Here is a 20,960-nt window from a genome sequence, read left to right as displayed (position 1 = left end):
CCATTCTGCCTGATGCCTCGCTGCCTTTTCCATCGTGGCTGGAGGCCATCAATATCTCTGCTGCCTTTCCACGGCAGGGAGCCGCTGAGACTGCCGCTCCTCTGTGGCCTGAATCACCGCACTGCTGGGACCCACCTCATGCGGCATGTGCTTCCAAAAAGTCCGCTTCTTCGCGGCCTAGTGCCGCCGCTACATACGCCTCTGACTTTGCCCTAAGCGGCAGGGAGAAGCCACTGCCGCTCCAATGTCATCTTGCGGCCTGGAGGCCACCCCGATGCCTGCCTGCTTGCTTGCTCCTCCGCCTGCGCAGCAGAGGATGCCGATGCTGCTGTCCGTGGTCCTGCTTCACTCTGGGCCCTTCTCTAGGCGCTGGCTCGAGCCTCTTCAGTCTATTTAAAGGGCCAGCAGCGTAAAAGCCCGTGGCCCCACCCTGTCTTCAGATCTTCATTTCCTGTTCCAGCCCTATAAAAGGGCTCTCTTCCTGTTCGTCAAGGCCTTCAGATCAGCTTTGCATATCATTTGTGTTCCATCTGCTGGTCCAGGTTCTCCATGGTCTTCATTTGTGTAGATGGCTCCATGTTCAGTGTTTTCCATGTTCCTGATCCTGATGTTCTTGATCTCCTCATCCTGATGTCTTGGTCTCATCCCTCGTCGGAGCTCCTTCGTCTGAGGTGGGGGGGGGGGGGGGAGGCAGCAGCATTGGATTCTGATTCTGAGAGATTACTGGCATGAAGGTACAGTTCCTGCATTTGTCTCCTCACTTCTGGTTCTTCCTCTGCAGCTACAGCTGTGTCTACCTAGGACTGTGCAAGCTGAATTCGGATGGGATGCAATTTGAGCAGACATCCTGCAGAAAAGATACTGGTACTGGCACACACTACCAGAAAAAGAGCCTTGTCTTTAAGCAGAGCACAAAATTTCTCTTTATAATATAAATGAGGGTTTGATTTCCCTATGAAGGAGCAATTGATCATACCACCTACATCTAATTTTAGAGAAATGGGAGCTTGATATGAAATTGTCATACATCACATGTCAGTTGCTATATCTGAAGTGAAAAATGTTCTAGAAATTAATAAAATAATCAATATGAGAATAGGTTTTGTGAGGTGGGGAATATAATAGGTAAAATCAGAGACTTTGCATTCTACATTCTCCATATACCAAGTAAATCTAAAGTTTTAAATAAAAGATTAGTCCCAGGGTTCGAAGCCAGTTATTTATGCTCTCTAGGAGAATTGGCATCTTTACAAGCATCAACTGCCAGATTAAAGTCTCCAGCCATGATTAGATTACCATTTATAGACTGCAATAATTGGGCAGTGAGAAAGGTAACCAGAGCTACAGGATATATGTTTTGGGGATGGGGTGGGATGGAGGATATTCAAGGCTGTTTCCATGCTCAAAACATGGGTTTATTTATTTTTTATTTACTTAGGAGTTTTATATATCTTCTTTCCAAAAGAAGATCACAATGGTTTACAAAATCAGCATTCATATTCTTGGTCAGCATTCACATACTGGGTAAACATTCATATTCTAGGTCACCCAGGCTCCTTGTGCTTCCTGCTGCAACTGGATTGGTGGTTCCTTGGAACCACTCTTGGGTTGGGAGCTGATTGACTCCCGATGCATTTAGTTGGGAGGGGGAGGTGGAGCTGGAAGAGAGGCTACCCGATTCCTCGGGGTCCGTCTCTCTTCCCAGCTGTGCTTCTGGTGGTGCATCCCACCCGCCTGCCCTTGTTGCTATTGTTTGTTGTATGGGGCTTTATCGTTGTTGCAGCTTAATTGGGGGGGGGGGTTGCGGGTAGCCCAAGCTGATTGGGGGGGTTATGCTTTGGTAACTGGTGGCTGACCTGACAGGGGGCAGGTCAGTGGTCCCTAGCCAAACAACTGTGCGCAGTTGTGGCTGGTATGGCACCTTGCTGGACAATGGCAGGTGTCGATTTATTCGGCTCCTTGCTGGACGGTGGTGGGAGTCGATTTATTCGGCTCCTTGCTTGATGGCGGCAGGGGACATGTAAAAGTGGGCACTTCATACAGGCTGGGATAGCCTGGGGGGGGGGGGGGGGGAAGCGCCCAGCCAGTAGGCTGGGATAGCCTGGGTTGGCACAAGTTGCAGGCTGGGATAGCCTGGGTTGCCCATCTTGCTGACTGCAGCGAATGGGTGCATATGGGGGATTAAGATTATATGTGTATGGCTCAGGCTCCGGGGTGTTTAATAAAGCTGTGGCCTGTTGACTCCCAAATCTGTGTTGTGTATTTTGTGCTTGTAAAGGGGCGGGCTTGGGCAGAAGCGTTAGTCCTGGCTGCCCATGTTATTAGAGTTAATACTTTATAATGAATTCTGGATTGTACAGGAAGCCAGGGTTGTGAAGAGCAGGAGCGAGGTGGTGAGGTGCCTCGTTCCTGCTCCTTCGGTGGTGGGCAGGCAGAGGGGTGGACTTTGGTGGATGGCCCAGGCCAGCTGACACCGGTGTTGATTGCTAGGGGTGTGCATTCGTTTGCAATGTATTGGCAATCCACAACGTATATGCCATATTCGTTGTATTCGTGGGGGTCACGAAACGTATGGCAAACCCCCACGAATAAAACATATCACTGAATAAACCCCCACCCTCCTGACTCCCCCCCAAGACTTGCCAAAAGTCCCTGGTGGTCCAGCGGGGGTCCTGAAGCGATCTCCTACACTTGGGCTGTCGGCTGCCGGTATTCAAAATGGCACCGATAGGCCCTGTGACATAGTAAGGGCAAAGGCTATTGCCACCAATTTGAATATTGGCAGCCGATGGCCGAATAGAGGAAGCAATCAATAGGAATGTGCAGCAGGGACAGATTCATCCCATTCGATATTTGGATTTGTTGGGACCCAAATCCGTTGCATCCGTTCTCGGGGGACCCCAATCCGTTAGTTACATTCCCAAAAAAAACCCCATCCCAACCCTTTAAATTTAATTTACTACAACCCCCACCCGCCTCACCCCCCCCCCCCCCCCAAGACTTGCCAAAAGTCTCTTGTGGTCCAGCAGGGTCCTGGAGCGATCTCCTGCACTCGGGCTGTCAGCTACCGGTATTCAAAATGGCGCCAATAGCCTTTGCCCTTACTATGTCACAGGGGCTACCGGTGCCATTGGTCGGCCCCTGTCACATGGTAGGAGCACAAGATGGCGCTGGCCCTGCCGGTATCTCTCCGCTCGGTTGGAGGAGCTGGTTTATGCATGTAAAAGGCTTGTTATAAAATTGCCTGGGATTCATATGCATAAATCTATGTATGTATTTATTTATGTAACCTGATTTTTCCAACACTTTTATGTATGCAAAAGATAGGCATTCCTCAGTACATCAATAATAGGTTTCATTTCTTTTGTCTTTGTTAAGAGTAAATACTGATATATCTTAATACAATTGAATATTTTACCAAAAAGGAATTAAAGTATAAGTGGATATTTCTCTTCAAATTATGTTATATTGTTGCAGGAGTGACCACACAAACCCAGTCTAAAAAAAGAACTTGGCAGACACTTCAAAATGCAGGCTTGAGAAGCTCCAAGCAAATTGAGACTCCGGCTCAGAAAGAACATAAGATATGCCATACTGGGTCAGACCAAGGAACCATCAAGCCCAATATCTGTTTCCAACAGTGGCCAATCCAAGTACCTGGCAAGTACCCAAACATTAGATAAATCACAAGTTACTTCTGCTTATTAATTACCGTACTAGCAGTTTATGGATTTTTCTTCTAGGAACTTATCCAAACCTTTTTTAAGCCCAGTTACACTAACTGTTGTAACCACATGCGCTAAGTGAAAAATAATTTTCTTTGATTTGTTTTAAATAAGCTACTTACTAACTTCATGGAGTGCCCCCTGGTCTTTCTGTTATCTGAGAGAGTAAATAACCGATTTACATTAACTTGTTCATGTCCTTTCATGATTTTGTAGACTTCTATCATATCCCCCCTCAGTCACCTCTTCTCCAAACTAAACAGCCCTAACTTCTTTAGCCTTTCCTTATAGAGCAGCCGTTCCATGCCCCTTATTATTTTGGTCGCCCTTCTCTGCACTTTCTCCAGTGCAGCTATATCCTTTTTGAGATGTGGTAACCAGAACTGCATACAGTATTCAAGATGCAGTCTCACCATGGAGCGATACAGAGGCATTATGACAGCCATCCTTTTATTTGCCATTCCCTTCCTATTAATTTCTAACATTCTGTTTGTTTTTTTGATTGCCTCGACAATGACACCTAGATCTAGTTCCTGAGTGGTAACTCCTAAGATTTATTTATTTATTTTTCTTTTTAATTAACGTGTTTTGTATACCGTCATTCGGTTTCGCCATCAGAACGGTTTACAGTAGTCGTGAAATAAAAATTTGGTTACAAACATCAGTGCAGCAAAATTTCATGCAGCAAGAAAAGTTTTGGGGGTTTGAGCATTAGATTACATATAGAACCTAACATTATGTAACTACAGCAAGGGTTATTTTTCCCCTATATGCATCAATTTGCACTTGTCCACATTAAGGGCCAGATTTTAAAAAGGTTAGGCCCTCGGGGGTCGGTGTGCGCTCCTACGGGGATTTGCTCCCCTGGCCTATCCTGCTCCTTGGGCTGGCCCCGCGCCTTTTGGGTCCTATCCAGCTACCAGCTCCTACCTCTCGGGTTTCCTTTGGAACTACTATGGCAACTTGTGAGTTTCCTGGCTGGCCTTCCCCACTCCTCGGGGTTGCGCCTGTGTTCAGGAAGACTCTCCCGCTCCTCGAACCGTGGTCTCCACTCTAGAGACTATCTTGAACGCCCCCGCTCCACGGGGCCTGCTTCGGGGTATATAACTACTGTCAGCTGTCCTGCTCCTCAGGCCTGCTTCTCTACTGGTCAGCTGGTTCTCCTCCGATCTCTGGGTACCTGTCTACAGAAGCTGCTGAGACCGAGCTCGGGCTTCCCTGCCTTGTGGGTTGGCCTGTGCCTTCCAGTCTATGCCCACTATGCTGCAGCTCCGCCCCTTGGGGCTGTCTTCCCGGAGAACCTTCTGCACGGCTATTCCTGCGCCTACCACACTGCAGTCTGCCTGGTGCTTCTCACTCTTCAGGGCCTCACTTCCAGTACTTCAAGTTCACTTACAGCCTGCCACCCTATGAGGGTCACCCTCCTGGTCTCTGGGGATCTCCCCACTACTGTGACCAGAACTTCCCGCTGTACTTATACCTCACCTCCTGACGGCGAGGGGCTCCTTCCCACGGGCTGTAACAACTCGCACCTCGGGCCAAGGGTCCACATACCCACAAACCATAACACTCCCTGAATTCTATTGTCCAATTTCACCGATTAACATAGTTATAAAGAAACAAGCACAGAGTTAAAGTGGCATACTAATAAATTACAAGGATACCATTAACACCACAGAGGATTACAATGTCTTCAGCACTTATCCTAGTATCTCCTGGAACTCAAGCATACACGTAGTCAAACAGAGGACTTTGCCTTAACATATGGACATCATTACTGGAAGCATGAAACTTGGCCACCAATCTGTCATCAGTGAGCAATGGTCATAGTGAGGTCCATGTTCAAAAGGATTTGACCACCTATGTTTGGGACTTACCCAGACAAATCTAGGAATTAAATATCTCAGTCACTGACCGGATAAGTATTACTTGGTTAAAACTTATCTGGATAAAAACGAGGCAGCATTAGGGGTGTGCATTCGGATTGACCGCATTAGTAAAACGCAACTCATATTTTTTTTTTACTTAAAAAATTGATTCGACATAAACGATCGGATTTCCCACATATCGAACATAGATATGTTCGATATGTGGGAAATCGCGATTGTTGAGCCAAAATAAAAATATAAACCCCCTCACCCTCCTTAATCCCCCCCCCCCCGACTTACCACAACTCCCTGGTGATGGAGCGAGGAGTGAGGACGCCATTTCTGCAATCCTTGGCGAGAAGCATGTGACGTCGGCGGCACGTCGAGTGACGCCGGCGTCACGTGATTCCCGGCTTGTTCGCGCCGGACGGCTCGTTCGGCCCAAAAAGAACTTTTGGCCAGCTTGGGGGGGCCTCCTGACCCCCCCAAGCTGGCCAAAAGTTCTTTTTGGGCCGAACAAGCCGTCCGGCGCGAACGAGCCGGGAATCACGTGGCGCCGCGTCACTCAGACGCGACGTCACGTGATTCCCGGCAAGTTCGCGCCGGACGGCTCGTTCGGCGCGAACAAGCCGGGAATCACGTGGCGCCGACGTCACGTGATTCCCGGCGAGTTCGCGCCGGACGGCTCGTTCGGCCCAAAAAGAACTTTTGGCCAGCTTGAGGGGGTCAGGAGGCCCCCCCAAGCTGGCCAAAAGTTCTTTTTGGGCCGAACGAGCCGTCCGGCGCGAACTTGCCGGGAATCACGTGACGTCGCGTCTGAGTGACGCGGCGCCATGTGATTCCCGGCTCGTTCGCGCCAAAAGTTCTTTTTGGGCCGAACGAGCCGTCCGGCGCGAACGAGCCGGGAATCACGTGACGCCGCGTCACTCGACGTGCCACCGACGTCACATGCTTCTCGCCAAGGATTGCAGAAATGACGTCCTCACTCCTCGCTCGATCACCAGGGAGTTGTGGTAAGTCTGGGGGGGGGATTAAGGAGGGTGAGGGGGTTTAATTTTTTTTTTTGCACATATGTACATATACCCAACTCATTGGATTTTTTTTATGTCCATATTGGCCGCAAGTGGGACCCCCTTTCGGACATAAAAAATATGAACATAAAATTTTGCTCTGCACATCCCTAGGCAGCATGGAGGCATTCTGGGGCAGGGCTTCAACTTAAACAGGTAGTGCTGAATATCAGTGTTATTGCTATCCAGCTAAGTTTATCTAAGTACGTCTGATTATGGTGGAGAGCAGTGTTGCTGTCAGAGCAATGCTGGACAAGACATGGCCAGGAGCGTGTTAAGATTCTGCCAGCTCTCAGCTCTTTCTTAAGGGTTTTTGGGGTTCTGGGTGGGGTGGAGGGGAGGAATGGGAGACAGAAGGGGGCCTGAAGCCGAGCCTCTGATTTTAATATCAGGCAGGATGGGGCCTCAGGCCAGAGCCTGGTTTTCTTTTAATTATTTTGGGAGACTGAGGTGGGGATCGGGTGCTAAGTGCTGACATGATTTTTAAAATTATTATGGGAGATGGGAGGGTGGTGGGGGATTGGACCTATTTTTCTGAGAGGGTTTTTAATTTTTTTGCACTTAACTGGGTATATTCAGAATACAGCTGGTTAGCTTTAAAGTTATCTGGTTAATGTTACCTGAATATCTTTGCCATTCATTCATCTACTGGATATGGACCTCAGCAGACCTAAATGTTCAGACTGTGATAATGTTAGATGATTTCTTTTTCTATTGTATTTATTATTTTTATATACTGACATTCAATCTCAATTGAGATATCACACCAGTTTACATTCAGGTACTGTAGGTATTTTTACTATCCCCAGAGGGCTTACAATCTAAGTTTTTGTAGGGGAAAGAAACCCAAGAGAGGCCATTTGATAGCTCGATGACATTAGAGAAGGTACAGTACCTTTTTCTGTGAAGTACAAGAACACTGGATATAGTTAGGCTGTAGGCTACAATGGACTCCATAAAATAGTTGGCACATCCAGACATAGAGGACTGATTAATGTTATCAGTGTCTCCTGCCACACCATCAAAGGAAACAGTAGTCCAATAATGTACATCAGTTATCATTTTCATGTCAAAAGCACTGTCTATCAGTCAACTCCTTTACATCAAAATGGGACAAAACATTCTTCTACTAGAGGTATTTTCCATAATCTGCATGCACTCTTAGAGCCACTGTGGTATATCTCAAATACGTATCCATCTTAATTAAAGCCAATACTGCAAGGATCAATTCTGTCTCCTCTTCTATTTAATCATTTTCTGTCTCCATTAGTTATCATCATACAAGATTGTGGCTTTTGCTCATCATTTTATGCTGATGAAATTCAAATTACAGCATTCATTAATACTTGATCTGGCTTTAATCTTAATGATCTAAACTCCTGTTTGGACCGAAGGCCACAATCTGCAAGTTAACCCAGAGAAATCTGAAGTACTTTGATTCAGTTATAGATTTTCAACTCCATCAGTTTCTTCAATTATGGGAGGAACCCCATTTCCTCATTTACTGTAATTCTCTTCTTTTAGGTGTCCTCAAATACCAATTTAAATGCCTACAATTACTCTATAATACAGCGGCAAGAATTATTTACAGTCCCAGGAAATTTGATCGTATTACGTCTGCTGTTCAGATGTTCCGCATTGGCTTCCCATTACCTACTGGATCCGGTTTATAATTCTTTATCTTGCATTTCATGCACTTAATTTTGATCTGCTAAGTCCTTATTCTCATGTCTGGATCCTTCATTTTTCTCAGAAGAGTCTTCTTTATCTTTCTCCTCTATGATTCATTCACATAGAAACCACCAGAGTCCATTTTAATTACCAGGCTCATTCTTTTTGGAATTCTCTTCCCTTGGATATTCATTCAAAAACAAACAATTTAAAATTTAGGAAGGCAGCAAAACCATAGAGGGTGATATTCAGTGTACCAGAGTATGATTTATCTGGATAAGTAAGGACTTATCTGGCTAAGTGACCGCAGTTGAACATCTGCTAGGATCAGCAGCCACCCCTTAGCTAGATAATTACTTGTCAAGATAGGTTTTTAGCTGGATAAATGTTGGGCAGAGCAAAGGCATTCTGGGGAGGAGCTGAATTAGTTGGATAAGTTATCCGGCTAACTCCAATATTCACAGTTAGCCGGATAACTTATCCAGCTAACTCTGGTCAGCCCATAGACCTGCCCTAAAGTTAGCCAGATAAGTTTACCTGGTTAACTAGCCAAGCCACACAGAAGCTCAATATCTACTTCCATATTTTCATCCAATGCTATAACAGTTAAATATTAGTCTTGAAGTTGTAACAACATTTCTTCAGGTTTGCTGGTTGCCTCAATCTTGGTATAATTGTGGTATTTGCTGTCGTGTTTTGCCAGTTTGTGACTTTTGCGTATCATGTATCATGCAGCCTCTTGGTCGTTGCTGTTTCAATTTCGTTTTTTCACATTTGACTGATTAAACATTTTGTTTTTTCCTAAATTTTTATTTACAAGCAAGAGTCAAAAGGAAAACAGACAGATCATTGTAACAGTAAAGAAACAATGTTAATATTAATGCATTTAAAAAATTGTATATAGAATAGATCACATAAGAGGAGCATATCAAAGGAAAATTATGAAATTCCCCAAACACTAATCTAAACTATTATACAAACTAACGACCTGATTTTAAATGGCCGGCAGTGTAAGAAACGGGGGTTATGTGTGCAGCTGGGCCTTACGCGTTGCACGCATTTTAAAAGGGGTCCAGCCACGCGTGTAACCCTCATTAAGTGCACAAGACCCGGGCCGAAGAAAAGGGGCGGTTTGGGAGGCAGGGAGGGCTAGTCCAGGGGGCAGAGCAGGGCCGAGATGGAGACGACTGGTACAGTGGCCATTTGCTGCTGTGCTGGAGGATCGTGTGCTGGCAGCCTGCTGGCACGCGCAACTTACGCCAGCTCAGGAGCTGGCGTAAGTTCTAAAACAAGGAAAAAAGAAATAGGGCCTTCTAAAGGGTCGGGTAGGAGAGGAGAAAAGGGAGAGAAGATAGGTAGAGGGGTAGGAAAGCTCCCTCCCAGTCCACTCCTTGGAGCGGACTGAGAGGGAACTGGGAGAGGCCTGATCTCATCGCTGCACATAAATTGCATTATTCAAAACCCCCTTGCACGTGCATGTTATAAAATTGAGTGTCCATGTGTGCATGTCGAGTAGCGCATGCACATGGACGCGCACACATACGTTTTTAAAATCTACCCCTTAATGAGCAGCTTCTTTACCTTGAAGAAAACTCTCCAAGTGGTCAGGATCAAATAAAATAAATATTGCATCTGCTAGGTGAATATGGCATTTATAAGAAAACCTCTATTGAAAGGATGCTCTCAATGAAAGGTTTCTTTATCTTTTCTCAAGAAACAATTTTCATCTGTTGAGTTTCCTTAGTAACATTGGGAAAAAATACCCAAGCATGTACCCAAAAAAGATCTTTCTTTATGTTTAAAGACTTAATGATATGATTCTTATCACTCTCTAAAACAAGCGAAACTATCAATATAGCAGTCAAAGAATTAACATCATGGAGTCACAAGACTTGATTATATTGTCATCAACACCCAACTTTAAATCAGGAGGGGTACCAGACACCATAACTTTTTTCTGAGCTTGAGTTAAATAATATTCTTTAAGTACATTAGTAAGCTAATCAAGAGGAAATTTCAAAATATCAAGAAAAAACCATTCAAGCATTTTTTTTAAAGAGATGGTAGATATGAAAGAAAATTAATAAAACAAAGATTAAGACTGAAACTTTTAAACCGGCACGTGGGCTCACATGTGTGCTCGTGCATCGGTCCACACTCAGGGATGTGGCTATTTTATAACTTGCGAACATATATGCGCACATGTTATAAAATAGCCTGGTCGCGTGCACATATGCACCAAATTTTAAGTAGGCGTGTGCAAATGCCACTTCTACTGTGTAAATCGGGTATTTTGAAAGGGGCACTATTCCCAGTTTACTCATTTCATCCCAAGTTTGCCCAGTTAAGAAATAGGTTCTCCAAAGCCCCTAGTTTAATAGTTTTCACTCCACCCAGTTAGGGCACACAGAAACCCCACCCCAACCCTTCAGATCTAATTATTTACAATCCCCCACCCTCCTGACCCCCCTAAAAACTTGCCTAAAGACCCTGGTGGTCCAGCGGGGGTCCCGGGAGCGATGTCCCCCCTCTCAGGCCATCAACTGTCACAAATCAAAATGGCGCCGATGGCCCTTTGCCCTTACCATGTGCCAGGGGCTATCGGTGCCATTGGCCGGCCCCTGTCACATGGTAGGAGCAATGGATGGCCTGCGCCATCTAACTCCCGTTAGCGCGCGCTAAACCGAAAAAGATTCTATATGAAAAAAAAAAAAATGATGATCCGTGGGAATATGAACTTTTCCCATGGCTACACGAAACCAAAAGTGGAAATGATCGGGCACCCTATGCACATCTCTAACATATTCATACGAACATCATAAATATAAGCTGAAATATGAATAGATGTTGGGAATGTGATACCTCATATACCAAGTGAGCCTCTCGATATTTGTTAGAGGGTACTCATAGCAGTTGTATCAAATATACACAACGTTACCCACTATCCTATAAAACTGGTTTAACGTGATTGACTTCCTTTATAATCATTGGTATCTACATTCGATTTTTTCATTTTTTTCCTTATTTCATTTTTGCATTCTTATTTCATTTTTGCATTCTATTAAATAGATATAAAGACAGAACACTTATCCTTTGTGTAGCATAGAGTGGTGACAGCTTTTTTTCAAAAACCAGCCAAGACCCGACACGATCCGTGTTTTGTGAGCTTCTTCAGGGGTACGGTGTTAAGCGGTGTATTTTTAAAGTCTGTCCCATAACATGACGCTATAGCATGATCTCATCTTTGGATAAAACTTAACACCGTACCCCTTAACACCGTACCCTTGAAGAAGCTCACGAAACACGGATCGTGTCGGGTCTCGGCTGGTGTTTGAAAAAAAGCTGTCACCACTCTATCCTACACAAAGGATAAGTATTCTGTCTTTATATCTATTTAATAGAATGCAAAAATGAAATAAGAATGCAAAAATGAAATAAGGAAAAAAAATGAAAAATTGGAATGTAGATACCAATGATTATAAAGGAAGTCGATCACGTTAAACCAATTTTATAGGATAGTGGGTAACGTTGTGTATATTTGATACAACTGCTATGAGTATCCTCCAAGAAATATCGAGAGGCTCACTTGGTATATGAGGTATCACATTCCCAACATCTATTCATATTTCAGCTTATATTTATGATGTTCGTATGAAACATTTATCTCACAATACATCATAATCTATACAGTTCCTAGTTTGAATTCATCTCTAACATATATCATCAGCTTTTAAAATCTTCTCAGGATGACTGAGCCCAACTTATTCACACATCCCCTAATTAATGCGCACACCAGGATTTTAAAATTCACCTTTAAGTCTCCTAGAGAAATTTTCCTATTTTCTATTTTGAAATGAAGCAACTCATTTTCATTTATTAACACTAAAGAAGGATTTTGCAAAGTTCCTACTTGTTCTTCCAATGACAGACTCTTCTGTTTAAACTCATGCATTTGGGTCATAAGAACATAAGAACATGCCATACTGGGTCAGACCAAGGGTCTATCAAACCCAGCATCCTGTTTCCAACAGTGGCCAATCCAGGCCATAAGAACCTGGCAAGTACCCAAAAACTAAGTCTATTTCATGTTACCATTGCTAATAATAGCAGTGGCTATTTTCTAAGTCAACTTAATTAATAACAGGTAATGGACTTCTCCTCCAAGACCTTATCCAATCCTTTTTTAAACACAGCTATACTAACTAAACTAACCACATCCTCTGGCAACAAATTCCAGAGTTTAATTCTGCGTTGAGTGAAGAAGAACTTTCTCTGATTAGTTTTAAATGTGCCACATGCTAACTTCATGGAGTGCCCCCTAGTCTTTCTATTATCTGAAAGACTAAATAACCGATTCACATCTATACCTCTCATGATTTTAAACACCTCTATCATATCCCCCCTCAGCCATCTCTTCTCTAAGCTGAAAAGTCCTAACCTCTTTAGTCTTTCCTCATAGGGGAGCTGTTCCATTCCCCTTATCATTTTGGTAGCTCTTCTCTGTACCTTCTCCATCACAAGTATATTCTTTTTGAGATGCAGCGACCAGAATTGTACACAGTATTCAAGGTGGGGTCTCACCATGGAGCAATACAGAGGCATTATGACATTTTCCATTTTATTCACCATTCCCTTCCTAATAATTCCCAACATTCAGTTTGCTTTTTTGACTGCCGCAACACACTGAACTGATGACTTCAATATGTTATCCACTATGAAGGCTAGATCTCTTTCTTGGGTGGTAGCACCTAATAGGGAACCTAACATTGTGTAACTATAGCATGGGATATTTTTCCCTATATGCATCACCTTGCACTTATCCACATTACATTTCATCTGCTATTTGGATGCCCAATTTTCCAGTCTCACAAGGTCTTCCTGCAATTTATCAAATTCTGCTTGTGATTTAACTACTCTGAACAATTTTGTATCATCTGCAAATTTGATTACCTCACTTGTCGTATTTCTTTCCAGATCATTTATAAATATATTGAAAAGTAAGGGTCCCAAATCAGATCCCTGAGGCACTCCACTGCCCACACCCTTCCACTGAGAAAATTGTCCATTTAATCCTACTCTCTGTTTCCTGTCTTTTAGCCAGTTTGTAATCCACGAAAGGACATTGCCACCTATCCCATGACTTTTTATTTTTCCTAGATGCCTCTCATGAGGAACTTTGTCAAATGTAGAGTATCCGCAGCCTTCTTCAAGAACAGATCGGCAAAAGAAGCATATTGAGGTGGAAGGCCAGGAAGAGAAAGCGAGGTAGTCCTAGAAGGCAGAGGCACGACGGACTCTAGACAGTTCTCATAACAGGATGAACCCCAACGAGAGAGCTATAGGGTAGCCCAGTTGAATTGCGGAGTGTGTTGCTGTAGCCACGGCAGTCCCAGGACCACAGGATGAATGGCTTTGTCCAGTATGTGGAAAGAAATGGTTTCTACATGCAGGGTCCCGGTGCGAAGCTGAATAGGGGCCGTAGTGTGGGTAACCTCACCAGGAAGAGGTTCACCATGGATGGATGAGATTAATAATGATACCGGGGAGTGGATGGTGGGGATCCACAGGTATTCCGTTAGTTGTTTTAATATAAAGTTCCCACCAGCCCCGGAGTCTACCAATGCCAGAGTGTGGAACTCCTGGTTATCCATTTTAATGTAAATGGGGACAGTCAATGGAGGAGACAGTGAAGTCAGGCCTTGGAGTAGTCCTCCGGCAAAACCTAGGCCTGGGAGTTTCCCGGAAAGACTGGGCATGAAGCTATGGCATGTCTGGATTGGCCGCAGTACAGGCAGAGACTGGATTGCTGGCAGCGACATCGTTCCTTGGGAGAAAGTCTTCTCTGGCCCAACTGCATGGGTTCATCTTCTGCTTTACTCTGAGTTGTGTTCATTCTGGGAGAAGATGAATGTCAAGTTTGGGATGAGCCTGAGTTAGACTTCTGGGACACTCTGGACTCTTGAGAGCATTCTTGCAGATGGCGATCGATACGTCCAGTAAGTTCTATCAAGGAGTCCAATGACGCGGGCAATTCACGAGCTGTCAATTCTTTAATCTGAGGGCTCAAGCCTTCAAGGAAGATGGAACGTAAACAGCCTGTGTCCCAGTGAAGTTCCAAAGAAAGGGTTCTGAACTCAATAACATAGTCTGTTAATGTTGCGTTTGTGGCTGCTCTAAGCCCTCACTCCACCCTCTCTACCTCTGTGGCGACTCCCTCCAGGCATGATGGACGGCTTGCTGCTGCAGCATCTCCATGCCGCATCTCTCCTGCGTCCCCGGACTGGCTCGACGCTGCAGATCCGCCATGTTCCTGATGATGTAGGGCGCACGCCCACGCTCTGAAGTATGTACCAGCAAGGGCACAAACCTCAGGGGCGTCCCCCTGAATTGACTTCATCCACTTCAAACATAAAAGGTCTTCACTTTCGCTTACGATTTGAGTTAGCAAGGACGGATGGACGGACAGGTCTTCGGACTAAGACAAGGATTCAGTTTCGCTATCGGATTTGTCCAAGCTACTCTGCCTCCTCGGACTTACCAGATGTACCCACTCCTCGGGGGCCTTGTGCTCTTTTCTCTATTTCAGATTGCAGATAGGAACCGGTACTTGCTCCTCGAGGGCCCATGTTCCTGAATACTCTGAAGATTCTCTACTGCTTGGAAGCTATCACAGATACAGACATTTGTGAGTTACCACCGCTCTCTCAGAGCTTTCCCTGGAACCAGGTACTCACACCTCGAGGGCCTAACTCTTTCCAGCTACTGAGCCTCTTTAAGAATATATGTGAGATTGTCATCTACTTCTGGCTATATATACAGGGTATTGTCTACTCACTATCTATAGTCTTTCTACAGTTCAGCAACCCTGGGATCGCAGTTCCAATATCTGAGGGACTTCAGCCCTGCCAGGCATATAAGCTCACTACTGCCACCTCTGGTGGTTCTACTAGCCTGTCTAATAAAAGAACTATCTGTGTATGTCTCCATACCTAAGCCTAGCCAGTGGTCCCTCTCAGGATATCCCCCTGGGGGCACTGTCATCTGCCATTGGCCCAAAGATTCACCGATTTACATTCTTTTCCAGCTGAGTACCCTCCCTAGCACTCCGCTGGTACAGACTGCCAACTCATCAGTCTATATCATAACAAGATTGCTAGTTGCACCTACGGAGCATATCAGATTGCTAAACTCCTCCTTCCATGGGAGCCAGTCTCTAACAGATGGCAACTCCGCATGGTGACTCATAACAGATTACTGACTCCTCCCACTACAGGAGTATCCAGCAGCAGATTACAATAGACTGCTAACTTCTCCCCTCTGGAGGAGCAGAACCTAACAGATTGCTAACTCCTCCCTCTCCAGGAGGAGATTCATAAAAGTTAATGAGCGAGAGCCTTGTTGGAGATGGAGAAGTGATGACCCGGAAATGGCTCTTCGACCTGGATCTTCGAAGATGGAACAGAATAGGGCCAGGAACTCTGGGAGATCACAAAGGACTGGGTCAGCATGCTCCCAAGGAGGTGACGCCCAGGCCAAGGCCTTACCATCCAAAAGGGAAAGGATGTAGGTAGTCTTGGTGATCACGTCTGGGAAGTAAGCTGGTTGCAGGCAAAAGTGCATATTGCATTGATTCAAGAAACCCCTGCACATAAGAGGGTTTCCTGAGAAGCTTGGGGGTGCCAGCAAGGGCACGGTAGGCTGGAGAATCGGTGTAGAGGTGGAGGTATTGTGCTAGATAGACATCATGGTGGCAATCACAGTAGCGTCTAAGCGAGTGATCAAGTTGTCGATAGCAGCTGCCAGAGACTCCAGGAATTTTTGCTGTTCACTGATTCTTTTTGCCAGGCCATTCTTTTTGCAAGTCCATGGACCTCTGCCGGGTCCATGGACTTGGCAATCTGTTATGGTTTGTGGGTTTCGTGGACACTTGGCACGAGGTGAGAGTTGTTACCACCTGTGGGGAGGAGCCCCACAGGTCCACACCACCGGGAAGCTAAGTCAGGTACAGCGGGAGCTCTGGGAGAGAATTTGTGGGAAGGTCCCAAAGAGCAGGGTGAGAGACACAGCAAAGAGGGACCCCACAGTAAGCTGGTTAGGCTGGAGAGGAGTACCTGGGCAGAGACCTCCGAGAGGGTGTCTCTAGGCAAGCCTGAGGAGCGGGAAGCATGAGGCAGGGAGCGCAGGAGGTATACTGCAGAGGCAACCCTGAGGGGTGGAGCTGCGTAGCAAGGAAGCTACTGATGCAATGACATAGGCTACCCCATGGTAGCCTACATCATTGCATCAGACCTCACAGATGCAACCTCATTACTAGACCTCACAGATGCAACCACAGCAACCACTGCATGGATCAATCTCACCAATAAAATTGCGGATCAAATCTGCCCAACAGCTACCAAAACCATACAACCCACACTGGACCACAGAAAACCTTGGTTTACCCCTGAACTTAAATCCCTCAAATAAACACTAAGAAATAAAGAACAAAGCTGGAGAAAAAAACCCGACCACTTCATCACATACTATCTACAAATCCCTTCTCAACACATACAGGATCGCCATCCTTAGAACCAAGAAAGATTTCTACGCAAAAAAAAATCCACAACTTTAATTTTGACTCAAAGGCACTTTTCTCCTATGTCTCTTCACTTACCAAACCATCTCCTCCCACCATTCCAGACCACCAAGCACTCAAAGCCAACGAACTTGCCAATTATTTCAAGACAAAAATCTCCAACCTTACCTGCTCTCTCTCAACCACCAGCCTCCCCCCAATACACCATCTCATAACCCTGCCTCAACAAAACTCGAGTCTCGACGCATTTGAGCCCACCTCTTCTCTTGAGGTAGAAAACACCTTCAAGAAACTCAAACCATCCTCCTACCCATCAGACCCATTACCGACAAACCTACTCATCGCCATCCCGAACACCATCTCAAAACCAATTTCTGAAATTATTAACACATCTCTATCTCAAGGCTTAGTACCTAACCAGTTAAAATTGGCAGTCCTCAAACCCCTGCTAAAAAAACCTAATGCCTCTCCATCGGATCCAGCTAACTTCCGACCAATCGCAAACTTACCTCTCATTGCCAAATTGATGGAAAAAGTTGTCAACAAGCAACTGTCAGAATATCTGGAAGATCATAACATTCTGTCTCCGGCTCAGTATGGCTTGCACTTGCGCATATATGCACATAAATTATGGCTTTAAAAATCTGTGTTGCTCACGTGCGGCCCACATAAGTGGGCATTTTAGCATGAGCAACACTTTTATAATCAACTCATTTTTTGAATAGTGGGCACTATTTCTGAGCAGTATGCACTATTTGCAAGCAATTCACACCATTTCTAAATAGTGCACACTATTGGCATATAGTGTGTGCTATTCAGAAATAGTGCACTTTTTTCCAAAATAAAGAAAAGAAAAAATAATGATAAAAACCTTCATTGAAATGAAATTTGGACAATAACCTACCAGCAATGAAATCAAATAAAACAAAATGATTTTATTTGGCTTACATACCACTACTGCACATTGTACAATACAGCACCTTCTTACAAAAAAAGATCAGAGTAGTTCACAACTAATCAAAATATAATAACATATTAAAATATTATAAAATACCAACAAATGCAAATAAAAACCTGCCACAACCACAAATCCTAATCCCCTCTCTCACTAAAAGGTGAATTTTAAAAGCCCTATGCATGCATTAATTAGGGCTCGGACACACTGATTGGCTTTTAAAAGCTGCCAAGATATGCGAATTAGAGATGTACTTCAACTGAGCCTTTCGGTTTGGTCTTTGTTATCGGCCCGCCGTAGGAAATTTAGGTTTCCCGCGGTTCGGGCGTTTTTGTTTTCGGCTGCCCCGAATTTTGGGTTAGTGCACGCTAACGTTTATACGTTAAGGCGCACTAACTGAAAAACAAATTTTTCTGAAATTTCAGAAAACTTTTGTTTGTTTTTCAGGTTTCCCAAAACAGGAAGAATTAGTTAATTTTGTTGAAATTGCCTAATTCATCCAAAACGAACACACATCCCTAATGCACTTATCTCCTAGAGAGTACACACAATGAACATTTTTAAAAAAGGGCGGGACATGGGTGTGGCCTGGGCAGGGCAGGGCAGGGGCATTTTGGGATGAGAACCTGAGGTGTGCACGTAAATGTGTTATCTAATCCATGCCAAGGCCCCCTGCTGCGTAACGTTACTTCTGCTATGGAAAGAAAAATAGGCAGATCCGCAGAGTTTTAAGAGTCATGTCTAACTGAGAGGAGTAGGAGAATGAAGGCTATTAAGCTAGGGGGGTTTGGAGGACCTCTCTCTTAATTGGGAGAACTGGGGACAAACTGGTGAAACTGGGAATAGCATCGGCACGCCCCTTTTAAAATCCCCTGATTTACACGGTAAATGCAGCAACTTTTAAGAGGGCGCATGCATGTGCATGCAGCCAGGCAATTTTATAACATGCATGCATATGCATGTGTATGTTAAAAAATGGCCGTGTCCTTGGGCGTGGGCCGATGAATGTGCCAAAATGTGCGCACGCGCAATGGTTTGAATGTTACCGTCTTAGAGCAAAGGCAGAGATAAGCATCCCGTATCAATTCCTACCTTGAACAAAACAATCACTCCCAAAAGAGATCCCAAAGAATATACAGAGTATTAACCATGTTACGAGGTAACACTGAATCTATGTATAGCCATCCTAAGAACATCCCATACTGGATCAGACCAAGGGTCCATCAAGCCCAGCATTCTGTTTCCAACAGTGGCCAATCCAAAATAATTAACTATTGTCCAGACTCCCTGAGAGAGAGAGACCTATACACCAAAACTGATTACAATGTATTCACTGAAAATAATGTAATTGGTGGAAAAATTACAAAATCTTCTTACTTTCAGTGGATGCTGTCAGTGATTCTTCATGACCTAGAAGTGAAAAAGAATGTACCTGTAGTAGTTTTGTCAGTAAATGTATAAAATTTACAATAACAGAATAGACATAAGAGGACAATTATCAAAGTAGCACACAGCTGTTTAGAACATTTTTTTTCATTATGGGTGCAACCCTGCAGAATCTCCATATAATTATTTTTTAAACTCAGAAATGTTGGAGCTCATTACTAGAGCTCTTTCATTGGGATGAGAAATCATGTTCTGACTACTGATGCTTTCTACTTTACCTAACCACCCACCCACTGACCCAACTGTACCTCCTTTGCATTCAAATCTTCTATGAAGCTTCCTGGACACCTCCATGCATCAAAGATTGCTGCAAAGCTGTTGCACAGCCAAATGGACAAGACCAGTGTTTTCTATTAAAGAGCAACCAACGTGTTATTCATTTATTAGAATACTTACTCGTGGTAAACAGCTCTGTCTCAGTCTTTCCATCACCTTGATATTCATCTAACCATCTTGCATTGTAAAACAAAAAAATAATTAAGTTGTCATTAGTGATATTAATTAGCATTAATTCAAATTTACTACATTTCCAATGTTCCTCAGTGTCAACAAAAAAACAGCTGCCAGCTATTCAGGTCAGAATTCCTCAAAATTTGTAGTTTTATAAAATCCCTACATACAAACATCTTGACTTCTTTTCACCCTTTTCTGCATTGCCAGTTCGTTCAGCACTCTCAGTTCCACTCCCAAGAAACTTCTGAAGAAGTTAAGAGTGGCCTAGTGGTTAGAGCAGCAGTTTCAGAACCAGCTAGAGCTCAAATCCATCACAATCAGGCCGATACAGTAAAAATCGCGGGAGAGCGGGCACGCACAGGCCACTCTCCTGTGCGCGCGATTCAGTAAATTAATTTATTTAAATTAGGGCCAGCGGTAAAAAGAGGCGCTAGGGACACGCTAGTGTCCCTAGCGCCTCTTTTTTGACAGGAGCGGCTGCTGTCAGCGGGTTTGACAGCCGACGCTCAATTTTGCCTGCATCTGTTCTCGAGCCCGCTGACAGCCACGGGTTCGGAAACCAGACGCCGGCAAAATTGAGCATCCGGTTTTCGACCTGCGAGCTGCGGGCCTATTTCAAAATTATTTTTTATTTTTTTTTACTTTTTTAACTTTCGAGAACTCTGACTTAATATCGCCATGATATTAAGTCGGAGGGTGCACAGAAAAGCAGTTTTTACTGCTTTTCTGTGCACTTTCCCAGTGCCCGGAGAAACTAGCGCCTACCTAATAGGGCCATCAACATGCATTTGCATGTTGCGAGCGCTATTAGGTTCGGGGGGTTGGACGCGCGTTTTGGACGCGCTATTACCCCTTACTGAATAAGGGGTAAAGCTAGCACGTCCAAAACACACATCCAATTGCGGGGTAACAGTGCGCTCTGCCGGAGTGCACTGTACTGTATCGGCCCATAATGCTCATTGTGACTATGGGCAATTTACTTCACCCTCCATTGCCTCAGATAGAAACTTAGGGACCTATTTACTAAAAATCTTCTCTCTTTTTTGTGTCTATTATAAAAATGTTCAGTAAAGAGGGCCCTTAGATTGTAAGCCCTCTGGGGACAAGGAAATACCTACTGTACATGAATGTAACTTGTCTTGAACTGCCAATGAAAAAGAATGAGCTACATATAGTGTTAGCACCGCCGGCCGTGGC

General features: G+C 44.5%; 1 protein-coding gene across 1 annotated transcript in view; it reads right to left on the bottom strand.

Annotated features, from left to right (window-relative positions):
• Positions 1–20,960, bottom strand: part of LOC115085365 (lipoxygenase homology domain-containing protein 1) — a 462,471-nt gene that overhangs the window by 8,485 nt on the left and 433,026 nt on the right. The window contains exons 30-31 of the mRNA XM_029591284.1: positions 19,707–19,762; positions 19,242–19,274 (exon numbers count right to left, since the gene is read on the bottom strand). Of these exons, the coding sequence (XP_029447144.1) occupies positions 19,242–19,274; positions 19,707–19,762 (89 nt within the window). The remainder of the gene's footprint in view (positions 1–19,241; positions 19,275–19,706; positions 19,763–20,960) is intronic.

The sequence above is a fragment of the Rhinatrema bivittatum genome, chromosome 2, assembly GCF_901001135.1.
Source record: "Rhinatrema bivittatum chromosome 2, aRhiBiv1.1, whole genome shotgun sequence".
In the NCBI taxonomy this organism is placed as follows: Eukaryota; Metazoa; Chordata; class Amphibia; order Gymnophiona; family Rhinatrematidae; genus Rhinatrema; species Rhinatrema bivittatum.
The sequence above is the reverse complement of the archived record's forward strand: the minus strand, read 5'-3'. Positions and strand labels throughout refer to the sequence as shown.